Source organism: Clinocottus analis, unplaced genomic scaffold, assembly GCF_023055335.1.
Source record: "Clinocottus analis isolate CAN_PGR_092001 unplaced genomic scaffold, fCliAna1.0.p SCAF_10, whole genome shotgun sequence".
Taxonomy (NCBI): Eukaryota; Metazoa; Chordata; class Actinopteri; order Perciformes; family Cottidae; genus Clinocottus; species Clinocottus analis.
Window position 1 is genome coordinate 3,079,177 of NW_027175821.1, and position 21,944 is coordinate 3,101,120.

Here is a 21,944-nt window from a genome sequence, read left to right on the forward strand (position 1 = left end):
GTCTGATAAACTGACTGCAGCTTTTTATTGAGATTAATTTATACAAGAATGTTTATTTGGCTGCTATCAAAAATGAGTTTAATATTGCAGAGAACCAGTTTTAGTCGTTTCCCAAATGTGCAGACTAACGCAGCAGAAGAAGAAAGCCCTCTCATTTCCTGTATGTGTTTCTATAAACGCGGTAAAGTGGCTGATATTACATTATTATAACACTATTATTACATTAATATTGTATTGTTTTTGTAACTGAAGCTGAGAACCATCGATGTGTTCACGAGGAAGAGCAACGGAAATATGAGACGTTGTGTTGGCAACAGAAGACTTTAACAGGGGGCAACTCAGCAGCTCAGACATCAAACCAGCAACCTAAAACCAGCAATCAGCAACCAGCAAACAGCAACCAGGTCCTGCAGTCTGCTGCACCTGAAACCTGTTTAGTGTCTTATTATAAAAATTGTTGTGCTGTTTTCTGCAGAACATTTGAACTTGTCCTCAGATCAGCCGCTGGCGTCTCCGCTCAGAGAGGAGTCGTTCCAGATGACCCTGGATCAGTTTCTTTGACAAGAAGCTTTGTGGAGCAACATAAACATACTTTATTGTATTGTAGCCTGAAAACCTTTAATATCTAAAGAAAGCCCAAGTTACAGGTGAGATGACAGAGAGCCCTTCCATCAACTGAACTACAGTTTACTATGATTGTCATTGTGCACCGGAACCAGTCATGGGACCAGCAGGAGAAGCAGCAGGAGAACCAGCAGGAGAACCCAAGCATTTACAGCGTGCAGGTCATGGAGACAGGTTGCATAGCATCTTCTCTTGTTTTGCCCTTAAAAACTGTGCTTTTGAAAAGAATCCAGTCGGAGGATCCGACTTTTCTGCAGAGCACAAAAGTCAGAAAAACTCAGTTTGCTTCCGAAGTGTCTCCAAGCAGCGTGGTGCCGTCCAGAAGAGACACCGTCCAGAAGAGACACAGTCCAGAAGAGACACTGTCAAGGAGAGACACCGTCCAGGAGAGACACTGTCAAGGAGAGACACCGTCCAGGAGAGACACAGTCCAGAAGAGACACCGTCCAGGAGAGATGCCGTCCAGGAGAGACACCGTTCAGGAGAGAGAGCGTCCAGGAGAGACAGAGTCCAGAAGAGATGCCATCCAGGAGAGACACATTCCAGAAGAGACATTGTCTAGAAGAGACACCGTCCAGAAGAAAAGCCGTCCAAAAGAGACACTGTTTGGAAGAGATGGTGTCCAGAAGAGACATCGTCCAGAAGAGACATCGTCCAGAAGAGACATCGTCCAGAAGAGACATTGTCCAGAAGAGACATCGTCTAGAAGAGACATTGTCCAGAGGCGACGCCCCTCTGGCTGCAGAGACAACCTCTTGGTAGAAAAGTAGCCCAAAACGGATCAAACGGCTTCAGAGGGAAAGCTTTCATGCAGTAACCACTTTCCCTCTAAAAAGTCTTCTGTATGTCCAGACCAGAAGAAGACTCTTCGCCGGTGATAGAAAAGACAGGCACTGAGTTGGAGGGGGCGGGGAGTCCAAGGTGTTCAGGGGGTCCGAAGTGTTCAGGGGGTCTGAGGTGTTGATGGGGTCTGAGATGTTGATGGGGTCTGAGATGTTGATGGGGTCTGAGATGTTGATGGGGTTTGAGGGGTTCATGGGGTCTGAGGTGTTCATGGGGTCTGAGGTGTTCAGGGCGTCTGAGGTGTTCAGGGGGTCTGAAGTGTTCAGGGGGTCTGAAGTGGTCCTCTGCTGCTGAAGAGTCTCATATTCGGACGTGGAAGTTACTGCGAACAGAAACAGAACCGTGATAAGTTCATCTGTTGGACCTCAAAGATCCTCCAGAGGGACGGACGTCTCACCTCGTCCTTTTGTTTTTGACCTCAAGGGTCAGAGGTCAAGATGTGAAGTACTACTTTGTGCTGTCGTACCTGAGGAAGTCCGGAGCCTTCGAGACCATGTTCTCGAAGTCGGAGAAGGAGAGCTTGCTGTCCCCGTCCAGGTCGGCCTCCTCCATGGACTTGTCACAGACCAGCAGCACCTCCTCCGGGCTCAGCTCCCCTTTGGTCAGCTTGTTCAGGGTCTTCTTCAGGTCTTCCTTACAGATGAAGTTGTCCCTGTTGAAGTCTGGACCACAAAGACCACATCACACTCTGTGGAACCACTGTGTACTTCTTACCTGTCTGTCTACGTACCTGTCTGTCTACCTGTCTGTCTGCGTACCTGTCTGTCTGCGTACCTGTCTGTCTACTTGTTGAAGTCTGGGCCACAACCACAACATCACACTCTGTGGGAACCACTGTTCCCTTCCTGCCTGTCTGTCTACCTTTTTAAAGTCTGAACCACAACATCACACTCTTTACTTCTTACCTGTCTGTCTACCTGTCTAACGGTCTACCTCTCTGTCTGGGTCCAGACCTGAAGACCTTCCCCTCACCGTAGATCTTGAAGGCGTAGATGGTCTTGAGTTCTCTGGGTGACGTTTCGCAGAGTGCAGAAAACATATCGACAAAGTCGTTGAAGCTCAGGTTCCCATGTCCGTCCTCAGAGAACGTCTCCACGATTCTGTCTCTGAACGGGTTCTCCTGCAGGGACAGACAGGTTCTACTTTACAGGTGAGGCTATTTGAGGTGATACAGGTTGCAGGTGAAGGGTCACAGGTTCCAGGTGAAGGGTCACAGGTTCCAGGTGAAGGGTTACAGGTTATAGGTGAAGGGTTACAGATTACAGGTGAAGGGTTACAGGTTTCAGGTGAAGGGTTACAAGTTACAGATGAAGGGTTACAGATTACAGGTGAAGGGTTACAGGTGAAGAGAGGACTACCTTGAGCTCCGGCATGGTGACGATGAGTGTGGGGGGAACCCGGATGTCGGGGTTGTTGGTGTAGTCCAGCGGCACTAGATGAGGAGCGAGCTCACGATATCGGCCGTGGAGCCTGAAGGGGGAGGAGTCAGCGATGGTCATGTGACAGGAAGCATTACAGTTTAATGTTCACCAGTGGAGGAGCCGTTGTAACTTCATTGATTCTCTGACTTCATTTATATTTGTGTTATTAATATTATTAAATGTAATTTATAAACTTAATTATGAAGTACTTACGATGAACTTCATCGTTCTTTTTATCGTCTACTGAATATTTATATCACAGATTTATGTTTTAATTAGGGCTGGGACCAAGCCTTAACTGCAGGTTTGTTTGTTTTGCAGTGGGCGGGGCTTATCACTGCAGTGGGCGGGGCTTATCACTGCAGACAGGTGCTGTACTTTAAATCTCTCCAGACATAGTTTAGACCTGGAGTCTTACGGCTCTCCCCGTCCGGCCCACATGAGGTCAATCAAACATGACGAATTACGGCGTCACAGCTTTTACTTTTACTAAAAGATGCAATTCACTAGTTTTTACTGCATTATTGAATTTAACGCATAATGAGATTAATCAGTTACAGTGTTCCACTTCGCCCTAATTTGTTATGTTATTTTCAGATAAAAAGGTTCACAGGTTTATTTCTCCAGCGAAGACGTCACTCATCACGTGGTCCCCGCTGAGAGGTCAGCTGACCTGTAGCCCCGCCCCATTACAGGTGAGCCGTCAAACTCACCTCAGGATCTCCTTCCGGGTGAAGAAGCTGCAGTCCTGGAAACAAACACCAGCGTCACGTGACAGGATGCAGAGAGACGGCTCAGCCAATCACAGCCGGCCGGCTCTCTGCTCCCTAAGAGGATGGATGTGAATCCTCTTCAACAACAACAGCAACAACAACAACAACAACAACAACAACAACAACAACAACAACAACAACAACATGTATAACAAGATTGAGAAAGAGGATGAGAAGGAAGGAGGAGAGGGAAAGGGAGAGGGAGAGGGAGAGGGAGAGGAAGAGGAAGAGGAGAAGGAGGGGGGAAAGGAGGAGGAGGAAGAGGAGGAAGAGGAGGAGGAGGAAGAGCACCTGGAACGCCTCCAGCTGCTCGGTGGTGAAGGTTGTCTGTTTGTTGCCCATCGTGTCCGGATGATGCTCCCATCACATGGCATCCCACTGAGGCCTCCTGCTGCTGCTGCTGCTGCTGCTGCTGCTGCTGCTGCTGCTAATGCTGCCGCTGCTAATGCTGCTAATGCTGCTGCTAATGCTTAAACTAATGCTGCTGCTGCTGCTGCCAGGTCCAGGCTCCTGATCCGGGTCAAGGATGCTCCTTTTTCGGGTCTCAGCTGCCACTTCGGCTGCAGAGAGGGTGTTACGCCTCAGGGGGCGGGGCCAGCGTGCTGCATTCATGACTACTGGGAAAACCCAGCTCTCCTGATATAAATGATCTATAACAAGAATAAAGAGTATGATAATACTAATAGTATAATGATAAAGTATGATACTAAAAATACAATTTATGACAATGCAAATAACATAATTATAAAATAAAGATTCCCATAATACAAATATTAATTAAATTTTAGTAGCCTTTCTTTTTGGAACATTCAACATTATTTTTAGTTTTATTGCATAGCTTTTAGGATATTTTCGTTCAAAGTTCTTGATGTTGTTTAACCCTCAACACACACACACACACACACACACACACACACACACACACACACACACACACACACACACATAAATAGAGAGAGAGAGAGAGAGAGAGAGAGAGAGAGAGAGAGAGAGAGAGAGAGAGAGAGAGAGAGAGTGAGAGAGAGAGAGAGAGAGAGAGAGAGAGAGAGAGAGAGAGAGAGAGAGAGAGAGAGAGAGAGAGAGAGAGAGAGATTTAATCATGTGGTTGTAGAAAAACTATCAGAGGAAACCTCTCTCCCAACAGAGGATCTTTGTCTCGTCCTCGTCGTCAGTGCGGAGTGAGCCTTCCTCTTTCCCTCCTCCTTCAGAGGATCTGTGATCAGCCGGACAGCAGGATGGCGTGCAGTGCGTGGAGGTCAATGGTGAGTAAAGTGATCGATAACGACTATTAGCTCCTAGAACCATCTGGAGGAGTTTAACCGGAAAGGGTCGGTGTGTTTGCGGGCCTGCGGCGCGTGTCTGCCGGCTTTAGGGGGTTAGCATGTTAGCTAGCTGCGTGTCCTTCAACCTGAGCTAGCGGAGCTAAATGAGCTAGCTGAGCTAGCCGCACTGCGTTCACTGATCGATGGCTTTAAGGTCACCGTGCATGCTGAGTAATATGCAGAGCTCCTTGGGACAAGTGAAGAGCTCCTCACCAAGACGAGCTTCGGCTGTTGAATTCGGCTTTATTACGTCATCGCCATCAGAAAGTTATTGATCTGCAGGAAATAAGTCATAACGGCTCCGAGAAAACTTCCTAAAAGCGCGAAGAAGAATCAGAAGTCAGGTGTGACGGTCACGTGACCTGATGAGTTTAATTATGCATTTAATGACGTAAGTACCATAATATTCAGATGTTTGACTTATTGATGGAAGTTGACGTTCACAGTTTAACCTTTAACCTTCATGTCCTCAGATGTCTCAGGTGGTGGGCGGAGCCAGGAGGCCACTGTGTTCCTCCTTCAGCAGAGGGGTGAGGTCATAGGTCTAACCCTATATATATATATATATATATATATATATATATATATATATATATATATATATATATATATATATACACATACACATACACACACACACACTCACTCACTCACTCACTCACTCACTCACTCAGTGAAGTATGTGAGAGTTAAAAGGAAGTGATTTTAGTTGTTAGCTGCAGAAAAAGCTAAAATCAATCAGCATCAGAGTCGGCCAGTGGTTTCAGACCTCGGCCTTCAGTGAGTCGTATCGTCCACCAGGCGCAGGAACTAGAGTCTCTGAAGTTTCTGTCAGAGAGCGACTCACTCAATGCACGGCGCGTTCATACATGTGTGGACCCACTCCACCAGGACAAATTCCTTGTTTGTAATAACTTACATGGCAATAAAACGTTTCTGATTCCTTATGATGTGATGATGGTGTTGATGGACATCCGGACCGACATGACCAGCCCAACCCGTCAGGTCATCAACAACGCATGTTGTCAACAACCACCCAGTCACATGTAGTGATAACAAACCCTGCACAGACAAGAGTCTGTTCAGAGAGAGCTTAGACGGCCCTGACGGCCCAACACTGATGTTCATTGTTATTTTGATAGTGGTGAGGTCACATCACTACAGGTGAGTGACCAGCTGTTCTGTCCCACAGATGCAGACGGTCACACTGATTCCTGGAGACGGGATCGGACCCGAGATATCCTCTGCTGTGGTGAAGATCTTTGAGGCCGCGAAGGTCGGTGACGTCACAGAGTCATCCAGCAGCACCTGTTACACCTGTGTTATTAACTTGTATAACTGTGTAATAACATGTAATTAATACTTTAATATTTACAACTGTGTTGCTGTAAACACACGTGCAGGCTCCGGTCACCTGGGAGGAGAGGAACGTGACGGCCATCAAAGGGCCCGGGGGACGGTGGATGATCCCCCCGGACGCCAAAGAGTCCATGGACCGCAGCAAGATCGGGCTGAAGGGTGAGGAACAGAATGCATGTTGGGTAGAGGGACAAAGATCCTCTGAGCAACAGACGCTTCGTAGTAGACGTTCTCCCTGAACTATGCTGCGCTCTCCTCAGGACCCCTGAAGACCCCCATCGCCGCGGGCCACCCCTCCATGAACCTGCTGCTGAGGAAGACATTCGACCTCTACGCCAACGTGCGACCTTGCATCTCCATCGAGGGCTACAAGACACCCTACACCGACGTGAACCTGGTCACCATCCGGGAGAATACGGAGGGCGAGTACAGCGGCATCGAGCACACGGTGGGTGTCTCTTAAAGGGCCAGTTCCCAACGGAGTCTCTTATTGATCGGTTATCGACGCTGTCATGTGATCAGAGCCTATGTCCCTGTAGGTGTCTGCTAACGTTACTAGCTCTCCTCCTGTTAGTTCTCCTTTAGCGGAGCTGTTAACGTTGCTAGCTCTCCCGTTGGTCTAAACACTGACTGGTTGTCTAGGATGTAACATGACCAGAGCCTGGCAGTCGTGACATTGGCCCCGCCCCCCCTCACCTGTGTGCCTGTAGGTATCTGCTAATGTTACTAGCTCTTCTTCTGTAGGTTCTCTGTTAGCGGTGCTGCTAACGTTGCTAGCACTCCTGGCTACGCCCGGCTGCTCCTTTTCTCCAGGGTAAGGAGGAGAACTGGTCTGTGTTTACACTGTCAGCTCAGATCTCAAAGTCCTGGGGAAGAAATTATAAAACCTATTTGAGACTTCCTGTTTACTGGACGGGACATCTTTAACCTAGCTTAGCATTAGCACCAAGACCAGAAGCAGTCACATGACACATCTGAACAGAGTCTGTCGGCTTAAAACTGAACCAGGACCCGCCGCATCTGTCAGCTGGCAGTGGGCGTGTCCCAGTGCATGTGTGATGTCATTTCCTGTCTGTGGTCCCCCTCCGCACACGGATCCCCGTTGGCCGGCGTGAAGTCTCGTCTTCATTCCTGTCGTTTCCTGCCCCTCCCCCTCTGGAATGACCACTTCCTGTGCGTCCCCCGGTAGCGACGCTCTAACCCGCGGTCTCGTCCCGTAGATCGTGGAGGGCGTCGTCCAGAGCATCAAGCTCATTACCGAGGACGCCAGCAGACGCATCGCCGAGTACGCCTTCGAGTATGCACGCAACAACCAGAGGAGCAGCGTGGTGGCCGTGCACAAGGCCAACATCATGTGAGTGTGTGTGTGAGTGTCTGTCTGTTTGGGGTGACGAGACGTCGGGATTTAGGCCTGACAGTCCGGATGTTCAATGCCCTGTCCGGCGTCCGGCGCAGCATCAAGCCGGACGGTAGCGTTAGCGAATAATTTTCAATGTCAACATTGCTCCTGGGTAACTTAACTTTTGCCATTGTCCTCCTCTTCGGAGCCGCGCGACCGCGCCAGCGTTTCTGAGATTGGACTGCGAGACGCGAAGAAAAGTTGATGTTGTCATCTTCATAAATAGAACATCTTTGATGTGACACATTGAGTCTTGGCCAATCAGCGTTAAGATGTTTTCAGTGGCCGTTTCTCAGTATGCGATCTTCTCTGTACTTGTCAAGAATCAGCCGACTTAAACTCTACGGAAAGCGCCGCATGACATTAGAGCTTCGCTTAGCGTTCAGAATCGGTTGGAATTGCATCCAGTTTGTACATTACTTTCTGTCGCCGGCGACAAGTTAACCAATGATATACGGTTAGAACAGTGGGGGATTTTATTATTATTTATGTTTTGTTTTATATATATATATATATAAAAATTGTAAATTAATATTTTTCTCTCCCTCCTACCTGTCTCTCTCAGGCGCATGTCAGACGGGTTGTTCCTGAGGAAGTGTCGTGAGGTGGCCGAGGGCTACAAAGACATCAAGTTCACGGAGATGTACCTGGACACCGTGTGCCTCAATGTGAGTCTCCACGACGACACAGACTCCGCCAGTTTGTGCTCGTCGTGACCTAATGTGTGACCTCTGACCTCCAGATGGTCCAGGACCCGACCCAGTTCGATGTCCTGGTGATGCCCAACCTGTACGGAGACATCCTCAGGTGTGTGCTTGTGTGTGTGTGTGTGTGTGTGTGTGCTTGTGTGTGTGTTTTTTAACCTCTCTCTCTGACCTTTAGTGACCTTTGTGCTGGTCTCATTGGAGGACTTGGCGTGACGCCCAGCGGGAACATTGGCGCCAACGGAGTCGCCATCTATGAATCGGTTTGTTCTTCTTCTGGTGTTTTATTCCCTACATGAGACTCAATGTTAATGAAGCAGGATGTTCCTCATGTACTAGAAGCGCACAGCAGGGCTCTGGGGCTGTGATGAGGGTTTGGGGGTCTGAGGTTCTGATGAGGGTCTGGGGTCCTGCAGGTCCACGGCACCGCCCCCGACATCGCCGGGCTGGACTTGGCCAACCCGACCGCTCTGCTGCTCAGCGCTGTCATGATGCTGCGACACATGGGGCACCACCAGACCGCCACCCGCATCCAGACCGCTTGTTTCGACACCATCAGGGACAAGAAGGTGAATGATGATGATGATGACGACTGAAGCTCGCTCCTCTGGCTTCGTGCGACATACATTTCAGATGGGTTCTATCTTGTGCCATTGAGTCACAACTACATAGTTAACCGCACTAAAGGGGCGTGTCTTGTGGTAAATAGCACACCTCATCAAGGTCGTGAGATCGTCTCTGAACAGAATTGAACTGGTTAAATCAGACAATTTTATGTGTGCATGTTACAGGATGTAATGTGCACAAATGCTGCATTTGGAGTCATTAATCCAAATAGTTGTTGTGGTATTGAAAGACAGACTAATACCAACAGGGTCGTGGTCAGTCGGACCCTAATATGGAAAATAATAATATTAAAATGATTAATAATAATCTTCATGTTCTGTGTCTCAGGTGCTGACCGGAGATCTGGGAGGAAACTCCAAGTGTTCAGAGTTTACAGCTGATATCTGTCGTCGCATCCAGGACCTCGACTGAGGGGGCGGAGCCTATCCCCATCCATCCAGGACCTGAACTGGGGGGGTGGAGCCTGTCCCCCTCCATCCAGGACCTTTCCTGTCTCTACTTAAAGGAACCGTGTTTCTGAGGAGGCGGGGCTTGTTGTGCAGCTACCTGACAAGTTAATATGACAAAACGTTCCCCGCTAAAATACGCACAAGCGTCACATGACCACGTTGTTGTGACGATACGATATCAGCTCTGCTTTGTTGTTTTTCACACATTTGATATTTCAGTTATTTATTGTTTCTGCTGCTCTTCAAGGTCATAAATATATCTTTCACAACTCACATGATGTATAATGTACATGTTCTAAAATATAATAAAGATCCTCATTAAGTAGAATAATCATCTTGTATTATAATGATTGATTCTTATGCATACAACATATTATTTATTGATTAATAATCAGTATGTAACTAAAATATAAAGTAGCACATAATGTACATAATAGAAGATGGAAGTACCTCAAATATTCATACATATTTTTTATATAATATATAATTTTTCGACATAATTGTATTAAATATTTCCATCGGTCCTCTGAACGGAGGCCACGCCCTCCTCGTGGTGACGTCACAGGCACACGCCCCCTCCGCGCAGGCTGCAGACCGGAAGCAGGCAGCGATGCTCCCTGCAATAATCAAAATAAAGCTCATGATGGAGTCAATTTTATGATCTGGCTTTAACATTCATGATCGTGTTGAAATGGATCCCAATGTTCCAGACACAGTGTCAGTGAGAAAGGAATTAATACTATGAATATTGAACAAGTACATTATTTATTCAGTTGTGCGCGCGTTTTATTCTGCAATGCGGCCGGATGTGTGTTGCGGTGTATCACCGCCGGCTTGAAGCGGAACGTTTCCTGCTTCCGGTCGGTCCCCCTCGCTAGAACCAGAGCAGAACCCGCGCGCCCTGACTTCCGCTCAATGGCGAAGACGTACGACTACCTGTTCAAGCTGCTGCTCATCGGGGACAGCGGGGTGGGCAAGACCTGCCTGCTGTTCCGCTTCAGCGAGGACGCCTTCAACACCACCTTCATCTCCACCATCGGTGAGCCAGGGACCGAGGCCGGGGGTTCGAAACCGGGGGCGGGGAACCGGGGAACGGGGGCGGGGGACCGGAGCCGGGGGACCGGGCCCTGGCAACAGACCAGGGCGCCGGGGCTCGAGATCGGTGGCATTAGTACCCTTTAGTGGAGTTCTTCCAGTGTGTTGTTAGTACTTTAAGGGGAGTATTGACCTCTTCACAGTCAGGAGGTCAAAGGTCCCGAGGATCGATCTCTCTCTCTCTCTCTCTCTCTCTCTCTCTCTCTCTCTCTCTCTCTCTCTCTCTCTCTCTCTCTCTTTGTGTGTTTCAGAACGAGTTTGTGTGGCTCTCTTCTATTCCACTTCCTGGTGGAAACTAGAAGTGTGTGTGTGTGTGTGTGTGTGTGTGTGTGTGTGTGTGTGTGTGTGTGTGCGCGTGCATGCATGCTGTCATGCTGACATGGTCTCATGCTGGAGGCGGAGATACAGACCTCAGATCAGAAAGTTCACCTGTTGCATCTGTTTCAGGAATCGACTTTAAAATCAGGACGATTGAACTGGATGGAAAGAAAATCAAACTTCAGATCTGGTGAGTTTGATCCATTCATCCTGATCAATACCTCCTGATCAGTGACGGCATCAGAGCGGATCAATACCTGATCACTGTCATTGATCTGTCTCTCAGGGACACTGCGGGTCAGGAGCGGTTCAGGACCATCACAACGGCCTATTACAGAGGAGCCATGGTAAGCCCCGCCCACTGTGTGTGTGTGTGTGTGTGTGTGACAGAGAGAGAGAGATGTCACTTCCTGTGCTGACCTCACTTCCTGTGCTCAGGGCATCATGCTGGTGTATGACATCACCAACGAGAAGTCCTTCGACAACATCAGAAACTGGATCCGTAACATAGAGGAGGTAGGCCACTCACCCTCCTTTGACATCATCAGGTCACATGACCTCAATGTGACGCTGCTTCATATTCAAATAAATAATAGATTCATGTTCATTCATATTGACGTATTGACATATTCACGTGAAAGAGGCGAGGACAGCAGCACCGGACCAATCACAGACAAGGACCGCTGCCAGCTCATTTTACTGACAGAGAAATATGAATAAGTTAATCATACAGACACATCAGTATATTAATAACATGATAAACATGTAGTTTTATAGTCACTTCTGTCACAGGTTTTATGAAGATATTAAATTATGATCTAACAATGACCTGAGTTCTGATTGGCTAGCGGCTCTCTGCTTCCTGGTTCCTGTAGTCTCATGTGACCGCCACAGGTCCTGTGACCTCCTGGCTGTCACGTGATTTCCTGTCCGTCATGTGACTTCCTGTCCTGTCCGTCATGTGACTTCCTGTCCGTCCTCAGCACGCGTCCTCTGACGTGGAGCGGATGGTTCTGGGGAACAAGTGTGACATGAACGACAAGAGACAAGTCTCCAAGGAGAGAGGAGAGAAGGTGTGTCCTCGTCTCCTTGTTGTATTAATGCATTCATATTCTAGTTAATGTGAATATAGTATGTATCCATTAATTATGTACACTTATGTTTGATTCATGCCGTATTATTCTAATAATATGAATGATTTATTTAGTTTTGTATTATTGTGTGATTTATTAAAAACAATATATACAATATTTATCCATTATTATTTTAATAGGATATATTATTGAATTAGTTATTATATTAAGTATCCTACTTTTTTACTAATAAAAGTAGGATACATACTTTTATTAGTATACACATAAATATAACTTTGATTAATATAAATTTATGATCCACTGAAAACCTGAAAGTGTTTCCTCCTTTTTTAAATACAAACAGATGTATTTGCATTAATTTATTGAACATTAATATTATATTTTTAAATATTTTCTCTCAGCTGGCAATCGATTACGGGATCAAGTTCCTTGAGACGAGCGCCAAGTCCAGCATCAACGTGGAGGAAGTGAGTAAATATTAATGTGTGTGTGTGTGTGTGTGTGTGTGTGTGTGTGTGTGTGTGTGTGTGTACATACCTACCTACATGCACACATACATACATATATACATACATTAAATACATATATACATTAAATACATACGTTAAATACAATATATGTGTATTATATAGTAGAACATGTTTGTCTCTTCAGGGGTTTCTGACCCTCGGCAGAGACATCATGACCAGACTCAACAGGAAGATGGTGAGTTTCTGAAAGCAGACAGACTAGAGAGACAGATGGGCTGTAGCTCCTCCCCCTTGCAGCTGATTGGTTGACCTCTCTCCTCAGAATGACAACAACCCGTCAGCAGCCGGTTCAGTGAAGATCTCAGAAGGGAGGAGCAAGAGGAGCTTCTTCAGGTGTTCTCTGCTCTAGCTCCTCCTCTCCTGTAACCCCTGCTCCTCCTGTAGCCCCTCCTCCTCCTGTAGCCCCTGCTCCTCCTGTAGCTCCTCTTCTTGTAGCTCCTCCTCCTGTAGCTCTTCCTTTCCTATAGCTCCTCCTCTCATGTAGCCCATCCTCCTCTTCTAGCTCCTCCCTCTCCTGTAGCTCCTCCCCTTGTGGACATGAAGAACACATGTTGAAGATGAGGATAAAGATGAAGAGCACAGAACCAAAGATTTAATGATCATATTAATATAATATCTATTAAGTTTTATCTTTTAAACGTTTGAACCAAAGAATGAAGGTAAATGTAGGAAGTATGTATATAAATATACATATATATCATATACATATATCAGTCACATTGTTGACTCATTTAAATATGTTCATGTTTGTGATGAACAGGAAGTGATGAGGAGGAAATGTTACATTTACAATAATCTGACAGTTTAAAATTCAATATTTCTAAATGTGTCGATCTGAAATAATAAATAACCAGAAGGAATCTATATTTAGATATAAGCTTAAATATATATTTTTGTATGTAAATATATATAAGTATGAATCTATAAAGGTCATGTGACCTGACAGTTAAACTATTGGTTAACAGCGTGTTGCGTTCACTGACTCCAGGAAACCACTGAGTGTTTAAAGCTTTTTTTATATATATATATATATATATATATATATATATATATATATATATATATATATATATATATATATATACACATATATATATATATATATATATATATATATATATATATATATATATATATATATATATATATATATACACATATATATATATATATATATATATATATATATATATATATATATATATACACATATATATATATATATATATATATATATATATATATATATACACATATATATATATATATATATATATATATATATATATATATACACATATATATATATATATATATATATATATATATATATATATACACATATATATATATATATATATATATATATATATATATATATATATATATACACATATATATATATATATATATATATATATACACATATATATATATATATATATATACATATATATATATATATATATACACATATATATATACACATATATATATATATATATATATATATATATATATATATATATATATATATATATATATATATATATATATATATATACACATATATATATACACATATATATATATATACACATACATATATACACACTTTAACAAAACAAATCTTGACTGAATAAAAGAAGTTTATTTTATTTTTTAACATTTTAGAGGAATTTTATATTTGAATGTTTGTTTGAATTATTTTTGTATGAATCTAAAATATTTCATGTCTTAAAATTTTTATTAAAAAATAAACTTTCGTTCCGTCTATTTACTTTTAATGAAGTGAATCATGATTTACATTTATAATAAATTAATAATCACATTTCCTTGGTTACATTTGAATTAAAATAGAGTAAATGTACATTTATTGAACACATACTTTCGATAGATAGATAGATAATAATCAATAACTTGAATAATATTTAAGGAGAAGAAGATGACTGTAAACACACAACACAAAAGTAAAAAACTTCAGAAACAAACTCAGTTTTAACCAAAATGTTTATTTTTACAGTAAGAAAACATTTATTTACACACATGTACATCCAGCTGGTCCTGGACCTCCTGCACAGACTCTGCAGGAGGTCATGACATCACTCACTGTCCATCAGCTGATCACACTGTGGAGGAAGGACTGAGGACCAGGACTGCTTCCTGAGGACAGACAGGTAGAGAGACAGACAGGTAGAGACATGGAGACAGGTAGAGAGACAGACAGGTAGAGACAGAGAGACAGGTAGAGACAGAGAGACAGGTAGAGACAGAGAGACAGGTAGAGACAGAGAGACAGGTAGAGAGACAGACAGGTAGAGACATGGAGACAGGTAGAGACAGAGAGACAACAGTAAGTCAACAACAAGAAACTGTTCTTGGAAAACAACTTGTCTTTAAGGTGTTTCCATCATACTCAGGACTACAATTCCCAGAAGGTCTCTGCACTCACAGGTGAACTGTACTGGCTGTTGAGGTGCTGTTTGTTGGAGGAGGAGGATGAAGGCGCCTCCTGCAGCGCCTCCTGCAGGTGTGAGGAGGCGCAGCCACTGTCGGACCCGGTGGAGCCGGAGAGACATCGAGACGACGAGCCGGAGCTCTCTGTGGCTGAGACGACACGCGGTGGGTTATTACCATGTTATAGGTTATTACCAGGTTATGACTTATTACCATGTTATAGGTTATTATCAGGTTATTATAAGTTATGTTATCACATTATTATCGGTTATCATAACGATATATCATGTTATATTACTTATAACATGATATATCGGGTTATTACGTTAGCGACTCCACTAAACTCCTTCCTGCTGTTAGAACAAATAACCCCATAACCTTTGTGTGCATCTGCGTGTGCGTGTGTGTGTGTGTCTGTACGTGTACGTACTCATGGAGGGCTGGCTGCTGGTCTCGTGCTCCTGCTCGTCTTCCTCGATACAGGAAGTGATGAAGGAGCCTTCAGCAGCGGGAGAGGAGCTGAGGTTCTGACTGCAGGAGACGATGCACAAGATGGAGGTTCTGAACCGGACTGGACCAGAGTGAGTGTGTGTGTGTGTGTGTGTGTGTGTGTGTGTGTGTGTGTGTGTGGTACCTGTACATGTGCAGGTTGAGCGGGCCCAGCAGGCTGGTTGAGGAAGGCCCAGAGGCTGCGGGGTCAGAGGTCAGCGCTCCAGTGAAAGGGTTGGAGTGATCGAAGACAGAGACGGCGATGGACGCCCGCGTTCTGGCAGCTGATCACAGAGAAGCTGATCAATCAGTAACCAATCAATACACACGCATCACGATCAGAGCGATTCACACTGACTGCAAGATGGGTTTTAAAGAAGTAGAAGAATAAATACCAGACTTTGTCTCCTTTACAGCTGCAGCTAAAGATTCTTTCAATAATCGATCAATCGAATAAAATAAAAATAAAAAACTGAACTGACAAAACACCTCAACAATAAAGAATTTATAAAAAGTAAAGCAATCCAAATTTCTCACACACACACACACACACACTTACACTCGCACTCACATGTGATCTACGTGATTATACAGCGAGTCGACATAATATACACAGTCTACATAACTCTTGATTTTCTTATTAAACAAGATTTGTGAAAGTTGAAGCGACCGCCGCCAGTAAACGATGCTTTTATTTTGAAAAGCGCCACCTCTGCTCTTCATGATGTAGTGAACGGCTCGGTCGCTGATGGCCGCGTCGCTCGGCTGGATGTCCAGAAACGGTTTGCTCCCGACTCCCATCGACACCATCTCCCTCAGACGCATCTCTGGAACACAGACGATGAAGAAGAGGATGAAGAGGAGAAGAAGCAGGACGGAGCGCTCTGCCTCCCCCCCTCCGCTCTCCACGGCCTGTACCTTTGTTCCTGGTGGCCTGGGTCCACAGGATCCGGCCGACGCCGGCGGTCCAGGCGTGTTTCACCTGCAGCGAGGCGGCCTGGAGGATGAAGGTCTGGTTCCTGGACGTCCTCCTCCTGAACCACAGCTCAAAGCGCAGCCCGTCGTCTCCGGCGGACTCCGTCAGGCCCACGTCTGCTGTCTGGAGGACACGAGGCGTCTCAGTCCGAGCCTACAAGGGGGCGCTGTGGGCTCGGACTGAGACGGACCAAGTCTGCCGCTCACCTTGAAGGAGTGCTTGTAGATGAAGACGTCCAGCCCGCCCTCCATCTTCTTGGGTTTACTGAAGAGAACGAGCTCCTCAAACAGAAAGACGTGGCGCTGACATTTCCTCCTGCCGGTCCAGACAGTGAACTCATCCTGACGGATCAGCTGACCCTGCTCCTTCAGGTTCACCTGGAGACGGACGGGGAGGACATCGGAGAGGACGAAGACGGCAGAGATGAGGAAGGAGTCAGGGACGATAAGGACATGTCTCACTGAGTGATGAAGAGGAGGAGGGACAGTCAACACTTCAGTTAACTCACATCACAGTCTCGGATGGCGTCCATTGCCAGCAAGTCGTTGCCGTGGCGAAGCTGGAACTTGACCATGTTGGTGGCGGCCTGCAGTGCAGCGAGCTCCGCCTCCTGAGCCCCGCCCGCCTCCGGAGCCCCGCCCACCTCCTTGATGAGGTCAGTGAGCAGCAGAGCGTACTTGCTCATCCTCTGCACCGGCTTCAGCAGGTAGGACGACAGGTCCATCTTATCGCCCAGCTCCACCTGCTTCCTCTGGGGGTCAAAGGTCATGGTGCCTTGAGTCATGTGATCAGTCATGTGATCATCAGACGACAGAACAGAGTAAGAAGCACACACGTTGACCAATGGAGTTCACGACTTTTCCGGATTTTTAACCAATTTTCGTGACTTTCAAATTGTGAAAAGTCATAAAAATCCATTTCCATTTTTTCACCAAATGTCCAAGAGCAAACATTGTGTGAAATCTGTATGTAAACAGTAAAACGTGATACTATGTAGTATTTAAACTAACAATGAGGATTCAAAGCATACAGTAAACTTTAAATGACTCAAATGAATGAGAGACAATAGTTTGATTAAAAGAATAAACATTTATATAGATGTCTGTATGTATGCTGCTTATATTTTGAGCCTCTTTCTTTTAAACACAGATTCATTATTTCAAACCCAGCGTACATGAACGTTATGAACACATGAACATAACACATGAATATAACACATTCAGCTTCCTGCTGCCCCCTAGTGGACCTGACTATGAACCAGATGTTCTCACCCTGAAGAAGGAGTTCCTGTGGTTGGCCAGCAGGGCGTCAGACTTTGGTTTGTTCTTGCTGTACAGAGCGTAAAGGCCGAACTGCTCCTTCTGTGGAACACAACAACAACAACAACAACAGCTGATCACCATGCCATGGATCCATCTATGGAACAGTTCTATCAGCTGATACACCTTCAGGTGGTGAGTCCAATACCAATAACAGTGTGGTGTGTGTGTGTGTGTGTGTGTGTGTGTGTGTGTGTGTGTGTGTGTGTGTGTGTGTGTGTGTGTGTGTCCGTGTCCTACGTGTCTCAGGAAGCAGTGGGGGACCCTCAGCGGGTGCCTCCAGCAGGCCTCCAGCTCCCGGAGGAAGAACTGGCTGTGGAAGTCCAGGATCTTCTCCAGGTTCCCGAACACCTCGCAGCGCTTCCCCCTCAGGTCCTGGGGCAGCTCGGCCCGGTCCAGCTCGGGGCCGTAGTGGAGCAGCGTGTAGCGCAGCGACGCCACGTACTGCCGCTCAGACGTCACCATCTCCTCCACCACGTGACGCAGCCTACTGCGGACACACACAGGACATCACATAACACACAGGACATCCCATGGGACGCGCGTATGTGTGTGTCTGTGTGCGACTCACCTTCCTCTGGGTCGGGGGTCTGATGCCGGGCTGCCGGCGACTCCGGGGCCGCACGGCACCGGCGATGCCCAGCCGTGAGCGGCCGTCCTGGGGCAGAGCGCGCGGTCCGAGGCCTCCGAGCCGCCCACCTCCAGCCCGCGGATGAACACGCCCGTGTGTCTGCGCACCGGCTCGCTGAGGGCGCGGGGACTCGGGCCGGCGGGCGGGCAGTCGAAGCTCTGGGTCTTTCTGAGCTGCTGCCGTCGGCCGGAGGAGAGGGAGGAGGAGGAGGAGGAGGACTGGAGGTGGGGGAGGCTGGGGCTGGAGGAGCAGACCTGCACCCGGTCCTCCACCTCCTCTAAGGAGACGCTGTGCAACAGACGCTGGAGGAGAGGGGGGCGGTGGGGGGTAATGGGGGAGGAGGGGAGCAGGGGGAAGGAGGGCGAGGGGAGCAGGAGGGAGGAGGAGGAGGAGGAGGAGGAGAGCAGGGGGGAGGAGGAGGATGGGAGCAGGGGGGAGGAGCCGTTGCGAGGAGGCGAGAAGGTGTTGTCCTCTTCAGGGGGCCCGGAGGTCTCGCGGAGCCCCCAGAGTGCTCTCCTGGAGGAGGCGGAGCTTCGGCTGTGGGCGGAGTCGGAGCGCTGCCTGTGGGCGGAGTCCCGCGTCCTGAGCGCCGCCTCCATCTTGCGGTCGAACATCCTCTTGGTCTCCTGGCACTTGGCCCAGGCGAAGCTCCACTGGCGGAGGCCTCGCTCGCCCCGCAGCTCGCCCGCTGCCGCCTTCGCCTCCTGGAAGCGCCGGTCTGGGATCGGCGGGTGCTGGCGGCGGTAGTCCTCCAGGCAGCCAATCACAGACTGGCATTTGTCCGGCAGCGTGCAGTCCTCCATACTGACGGCAGCTAGGTGGCGCATTCCCTCCAACGCCCAGCCATAGGCCTGCGGGGGGGCGGGGCATAAAGGTTATGAACAGTCGTTGGAAACTATAGGCCCATATATGTCTGTTCCTGTTCCTGTGTTCAAGTGGTCGTATGAACCACAAATGAGTTTTAATACTTGTTATTCATGTTATTCCATATCTTTTTTTTATTTTTATTTTTTATAACAGCCAGCATGACATGAGCAAGATTTGCCAGAAATGCCTCCTGGAGCGGTGCCTGTGTTTTTATCCGTGGTTTAGGCCTTAACAACATATGACATACTAATAACAAACTTTATAGAAAGGTTAGGACCTCAGGAATTTGAATATTGTCTAAAAATTGTTTTGAACAAAGAATTGTTTTCTAAAAAATCCGGCGCTGGGTGACAACAAGCAGCAAATCTATATTTGATGTAAACAAGCCTGAACACTGAGGAGCCATAAAATACAAATATTTTTTCCGGAAGAGTCTGAAGTTGCTCCGTGCTTGAGCGATGACATCACCATTCCAACCTGTGCCTCAATCACACACACACACACACACACACACGCACACGCACACGTCAAGTGAATTTAACACATTTGTGTTTTTGGGGAAACGGAGAAGACGCAGTTTGTGTTATAAATAAAGCATGAATTAACTTGTAAAAGGTAAAATAGTAAACGGTTCATATTGAGGGCGTTTTTGTTCATCTTTAAATTCACATCATGGTCTATCTTAATACGTGTGAATGCCTTTATGTTTCATGTAAAAAAGAAGCTTTGAAGTGAGTGAGTCCTTTTGGGAGGTCTGGAGGGGGAGGAGTGTGTGTGTGTGTGTGTGTGTGTGTGTGTGTGTGTGTGTGTGTGTGTGTGTGTGTGTGTGTGTGTGTGTGTGTGTGTGTGTGTGTGTGTGTGTGTGTGTGTGTGTGTGTGTAAAGAATGAAAGAGAAGAGGCCTCCTAAATGACTCTCCTCACAGACAACTGACACATTACCTCACCACTCTCACACACACACACACGCTCCTGGAGAGTTTCAGTTCAATCCAGACTCGACTTCAAAGAGGGTATGTATATGTGTGTGTATATATATATATATATATATATATATATATATATATATATATATATATATATATATATATATATATATATATATATATATATATATATATATACACACACACACCTATCTATATATATAGATATATATATCTATATATATAGATATATACAATATAAATATACATATCATATTAATATTATTATAATATTATTAATCATATATATATATATATAATATTAACTATATAACATATATCATGGTTTCCCATTTGTAAAATTACACACACCAAACTGCACGCTGGGTCCTGTGCCATGGAGTATCACCCAGCGTGCAGTTCGGCAGTGTATATTATAAATGTGCAACCATGACTGAAGTTATTACACTTGACACACTGCAAATGATGTAGACTGACAGAACACCTGATGGTGCTGAGCTCCTCAGCTATTGTGTGGGTTTCGTTCCTCTGGACTCTATCCTGCCTCTCTTCACTCTATCCTCCTCGCTTCTGTTCTTTACTCCTCTGTACTCTTCTCCTTGTTTCCCTCTGTGATGTAAAGTGATGTAATGTTGCTAGCATGTTGTCGGCATGGAGTTGGTATGTAAGCATTAGGTTGGCATATGTTAGCATGAAGTTGTCATGTTGTGGGTATGTTGTTAGCATGATGTTGGCGTAATGTTAGCATGACGCCGCTGTGTTGTTAACTGTTGTTGGTGTGTTGTTAGCATAACACTTATCTCTAACGCAGCAGAATGAAACAGGAAATCATCCGTTTAATGTTTGATGTCATTTTCCAGCTGCTGTTTTCAGATAAACACGGTTTCAAGACACGAGCAGCTCAACAGTCCGTCTGACTCTTATTTACATCCTAAACAATCAGCCAGTGATTCTCAACCTGGGGGCTGGGACCCACAAAGGGTCTCCAGATCACCACCAGGGGTCCTGAGAGAGTTCACTACACAACGCTCACTTCTTTTCAACTACAAATAAAAAGAATCAGGTCCTCAGAGACGTATCAATCAGATCCGCTAACAAGTTGAAGAGAAGTGATAAACAACAACAACAACAACAACCACCACCACCACAACATTCAGAGGAACATTTCAGTCGTCCTCGCAGACAGACAGAAGCTAACAGCTAGCTCACTGAGCTCCTGCTCACTTTTTGCTGCAGTTAAATGAGCTTAATGTAAAACACAGTCACACCCACAGACACACAAACACACACAGACACACACAAAAACACACAAAGCAAGTGGGCGAGAGACAGCTAACTCTGAGTGTATAAAAAGAGAGAGAAGAGCAGCGAGTCTCTGGATTCAAACTGAAGCCAACTACACAAACAACTGAACAACTGCAACACACACAACACAACTCTACACTGTTAAAGCTACACTAGCCGCATACACAACATCCGAGAGAGAGAGAGAGAGAGAGAGAGAGAGAGAGAGAGAGAGCGAGAGTGTGTGTGTGTGTGTGTGTGTAGAGATATGGGTCGTACCTCGGTGTGTTCTGTTGAAGCGCTGCAGTCTGACTGAGAAGAGCAGAGAGCGGCAGCCGACCACACACACACACACACACACACACACACACAGACACACACACACCCTCACACTCCCCCACCTTATTCACTGAATGGC

At 46.0% G+C, this 21,944-nt stretch overlaps 4 protein-coding genes across 9 annotated transcripts in view; 2 read left to right on the top strand and 2 right to left on the bottom strand.

Annotated features, from left to right (window-relative positions):
• Window positions 1-537: 537 nt before the first annotated feature.
• LOC137789286 (calcium and integrin-binding family member 2-like) lies at window positions 538-4,208 on the bottom strand. Its single transcript, XM_068582713.1, has 6 exons — window positions 3,953-4,208; window positions 3,602-3,636; window positions 2,826-2,937; window positions 2,440-2,587; window positions 1,934-2,129; window positions 538-1,789 (listed from the first exon to the last, which is right to left on the bottom strand). The coding sequence occupies exons 1-6, from the start codon at window positions 4,001-4,003 to the stop codon at window positions 1,768-1,770; spliced, it is 564 nt and encodes a 187-aa protein (XP_068438814.1). The 5' UTR covers window positions 4,004-4,208; the 3' UTR covers window positions 538-1,767.
• A 604-nt stretch (window positions 4,209-4,812) lies between these two features.
• On the top strand, window positions 4,813-9,831 carry LOC137789293 (isocitrate dehydrogenase [NAD] subunit alpha, mitochondrial-like). The gene is made up of 11 exons (XM_068582728.1): window positions 4,813-4,923; window positions 5,457-5,513; window positions 6,176-6,259; window positions 6,387-6,501; window positions 6,603-6,790; window positions 7,563-7,696; window positions 8,307-8,409; window positions 8,484-8,548; window positions 8,624-8,708; window positions 8,862-9,014; window positions 9,400-9,831. The coding sequence occupies exons 1-11, from the start codon at window positions 4,897-4,899 to the stop codon at window positions 9,481-9,483; spliced, it is 1,095 nt and encodes a 364-aa protein (XP_068438829.1). The 5' UTR covers window positions 4,813-4,896; the 3' UTR covers window positions 9,484-9,831.
• A 563-nt stretch (window positions 9,832-10,394) lies between these two features.
• On the top strand, window positions 10,395-15,623 carry LOC137789206 (ras-related protein Rab-8B). 4 transcript variants are annotated; one of them, XM_068582554.1, is made up of 9 exons: window positions 10,395-10,560; window positions 11,064-11,124; window positions 11,221-11,281; window positions 11,373-11,450; window positions 11,918-12,007; window positions 12,430-12,495; window positions 12,683-12,733; window positions 12,821-12,891; window positions 15,013-15,623. In XM_068582554.1, the coding sequence occupies exons 1-9, from the start codon at window positions 10,437-10,439 to the stop codon at window positions 15,014-15,016; spliced, it is 606 nt and encodes a 201-aa protein (XP_068438655.1). In that variant the 5' UTR covers window positions 10,395-10,436; the 3' UTR covers window positions 15,017-15,623. The 4 variants fall into 4 exon arrangements, with proteins under 4 accessions (XP_068438655.1, XP_068438645.1, XP_068438626.1 ...); XM_068582544.1 differs by lacking the exon at window positions 15,013-15,623 and adding an exon at window positions 12,961-13,552 and having other exon boundaries at window positions 12,821-12,924; XM_068582525.1 differs by lacking the exon at window positions 15,013-15,623 and adding an exon at window positions 13,061-13,552.
• plekhg4 (pleckstrin homology domain containing, family G (with RhoGef domain) member 4) overlaps window positions 14,551-21,944 on the bottom strand; it is a 19,512-nt gene continuing 12,118 nt past the window's right edge. For all 3 annotated transcript variants that reach the window (XM_068582493.1, XM_068582501.1, XM_068582512.1), the window contains 11 exons: window positions 18,371-19,281; window positions 18,040-18,289; window positions 17,752-17,841; window positions 16,989-17,231; window positions 16,687-16,857; window positions 16,423-16,603; window positions 16,215-16,331; window positions 15,650-15,788; window positions 15,446-15,546; window positions 15,011-15,165; window positions 14,551-14,721 (listed from right to left, as the gene is read on the bottom strand). In XM_068582493.1, the coding sequence (XP_068438594.1) occupies window positions 14,683-14,721; window positions 15,011-15,165; window positions 15,446-15,546; window positions 15,650-15,788; window positions 16,215-16,331; window positions 16,423-16,603; window positions 16,687-16,857; window positions 16,989-17,231; window positions 17,752-17,841; window positions 18,040-18,289; window positions 18,371-19,281 (2,397 nt within the window). In that variant the 3' untranslated portion in view covers window positions 14,551-14,682. The remainder of the gene's footprint in view (window positions 14,722-15,010; window positions 15,166-15,445; window positions 15,547-15,649; window positions 15,789-16,214; window positions 16,332-16,422; window positions 16,604-16,686; window positions 16,858-16,988; window positions 17,232-17,751; window positions 17,842-18,039; window positions 18,290-18,370; window positions 19,282-21,944) is intronic.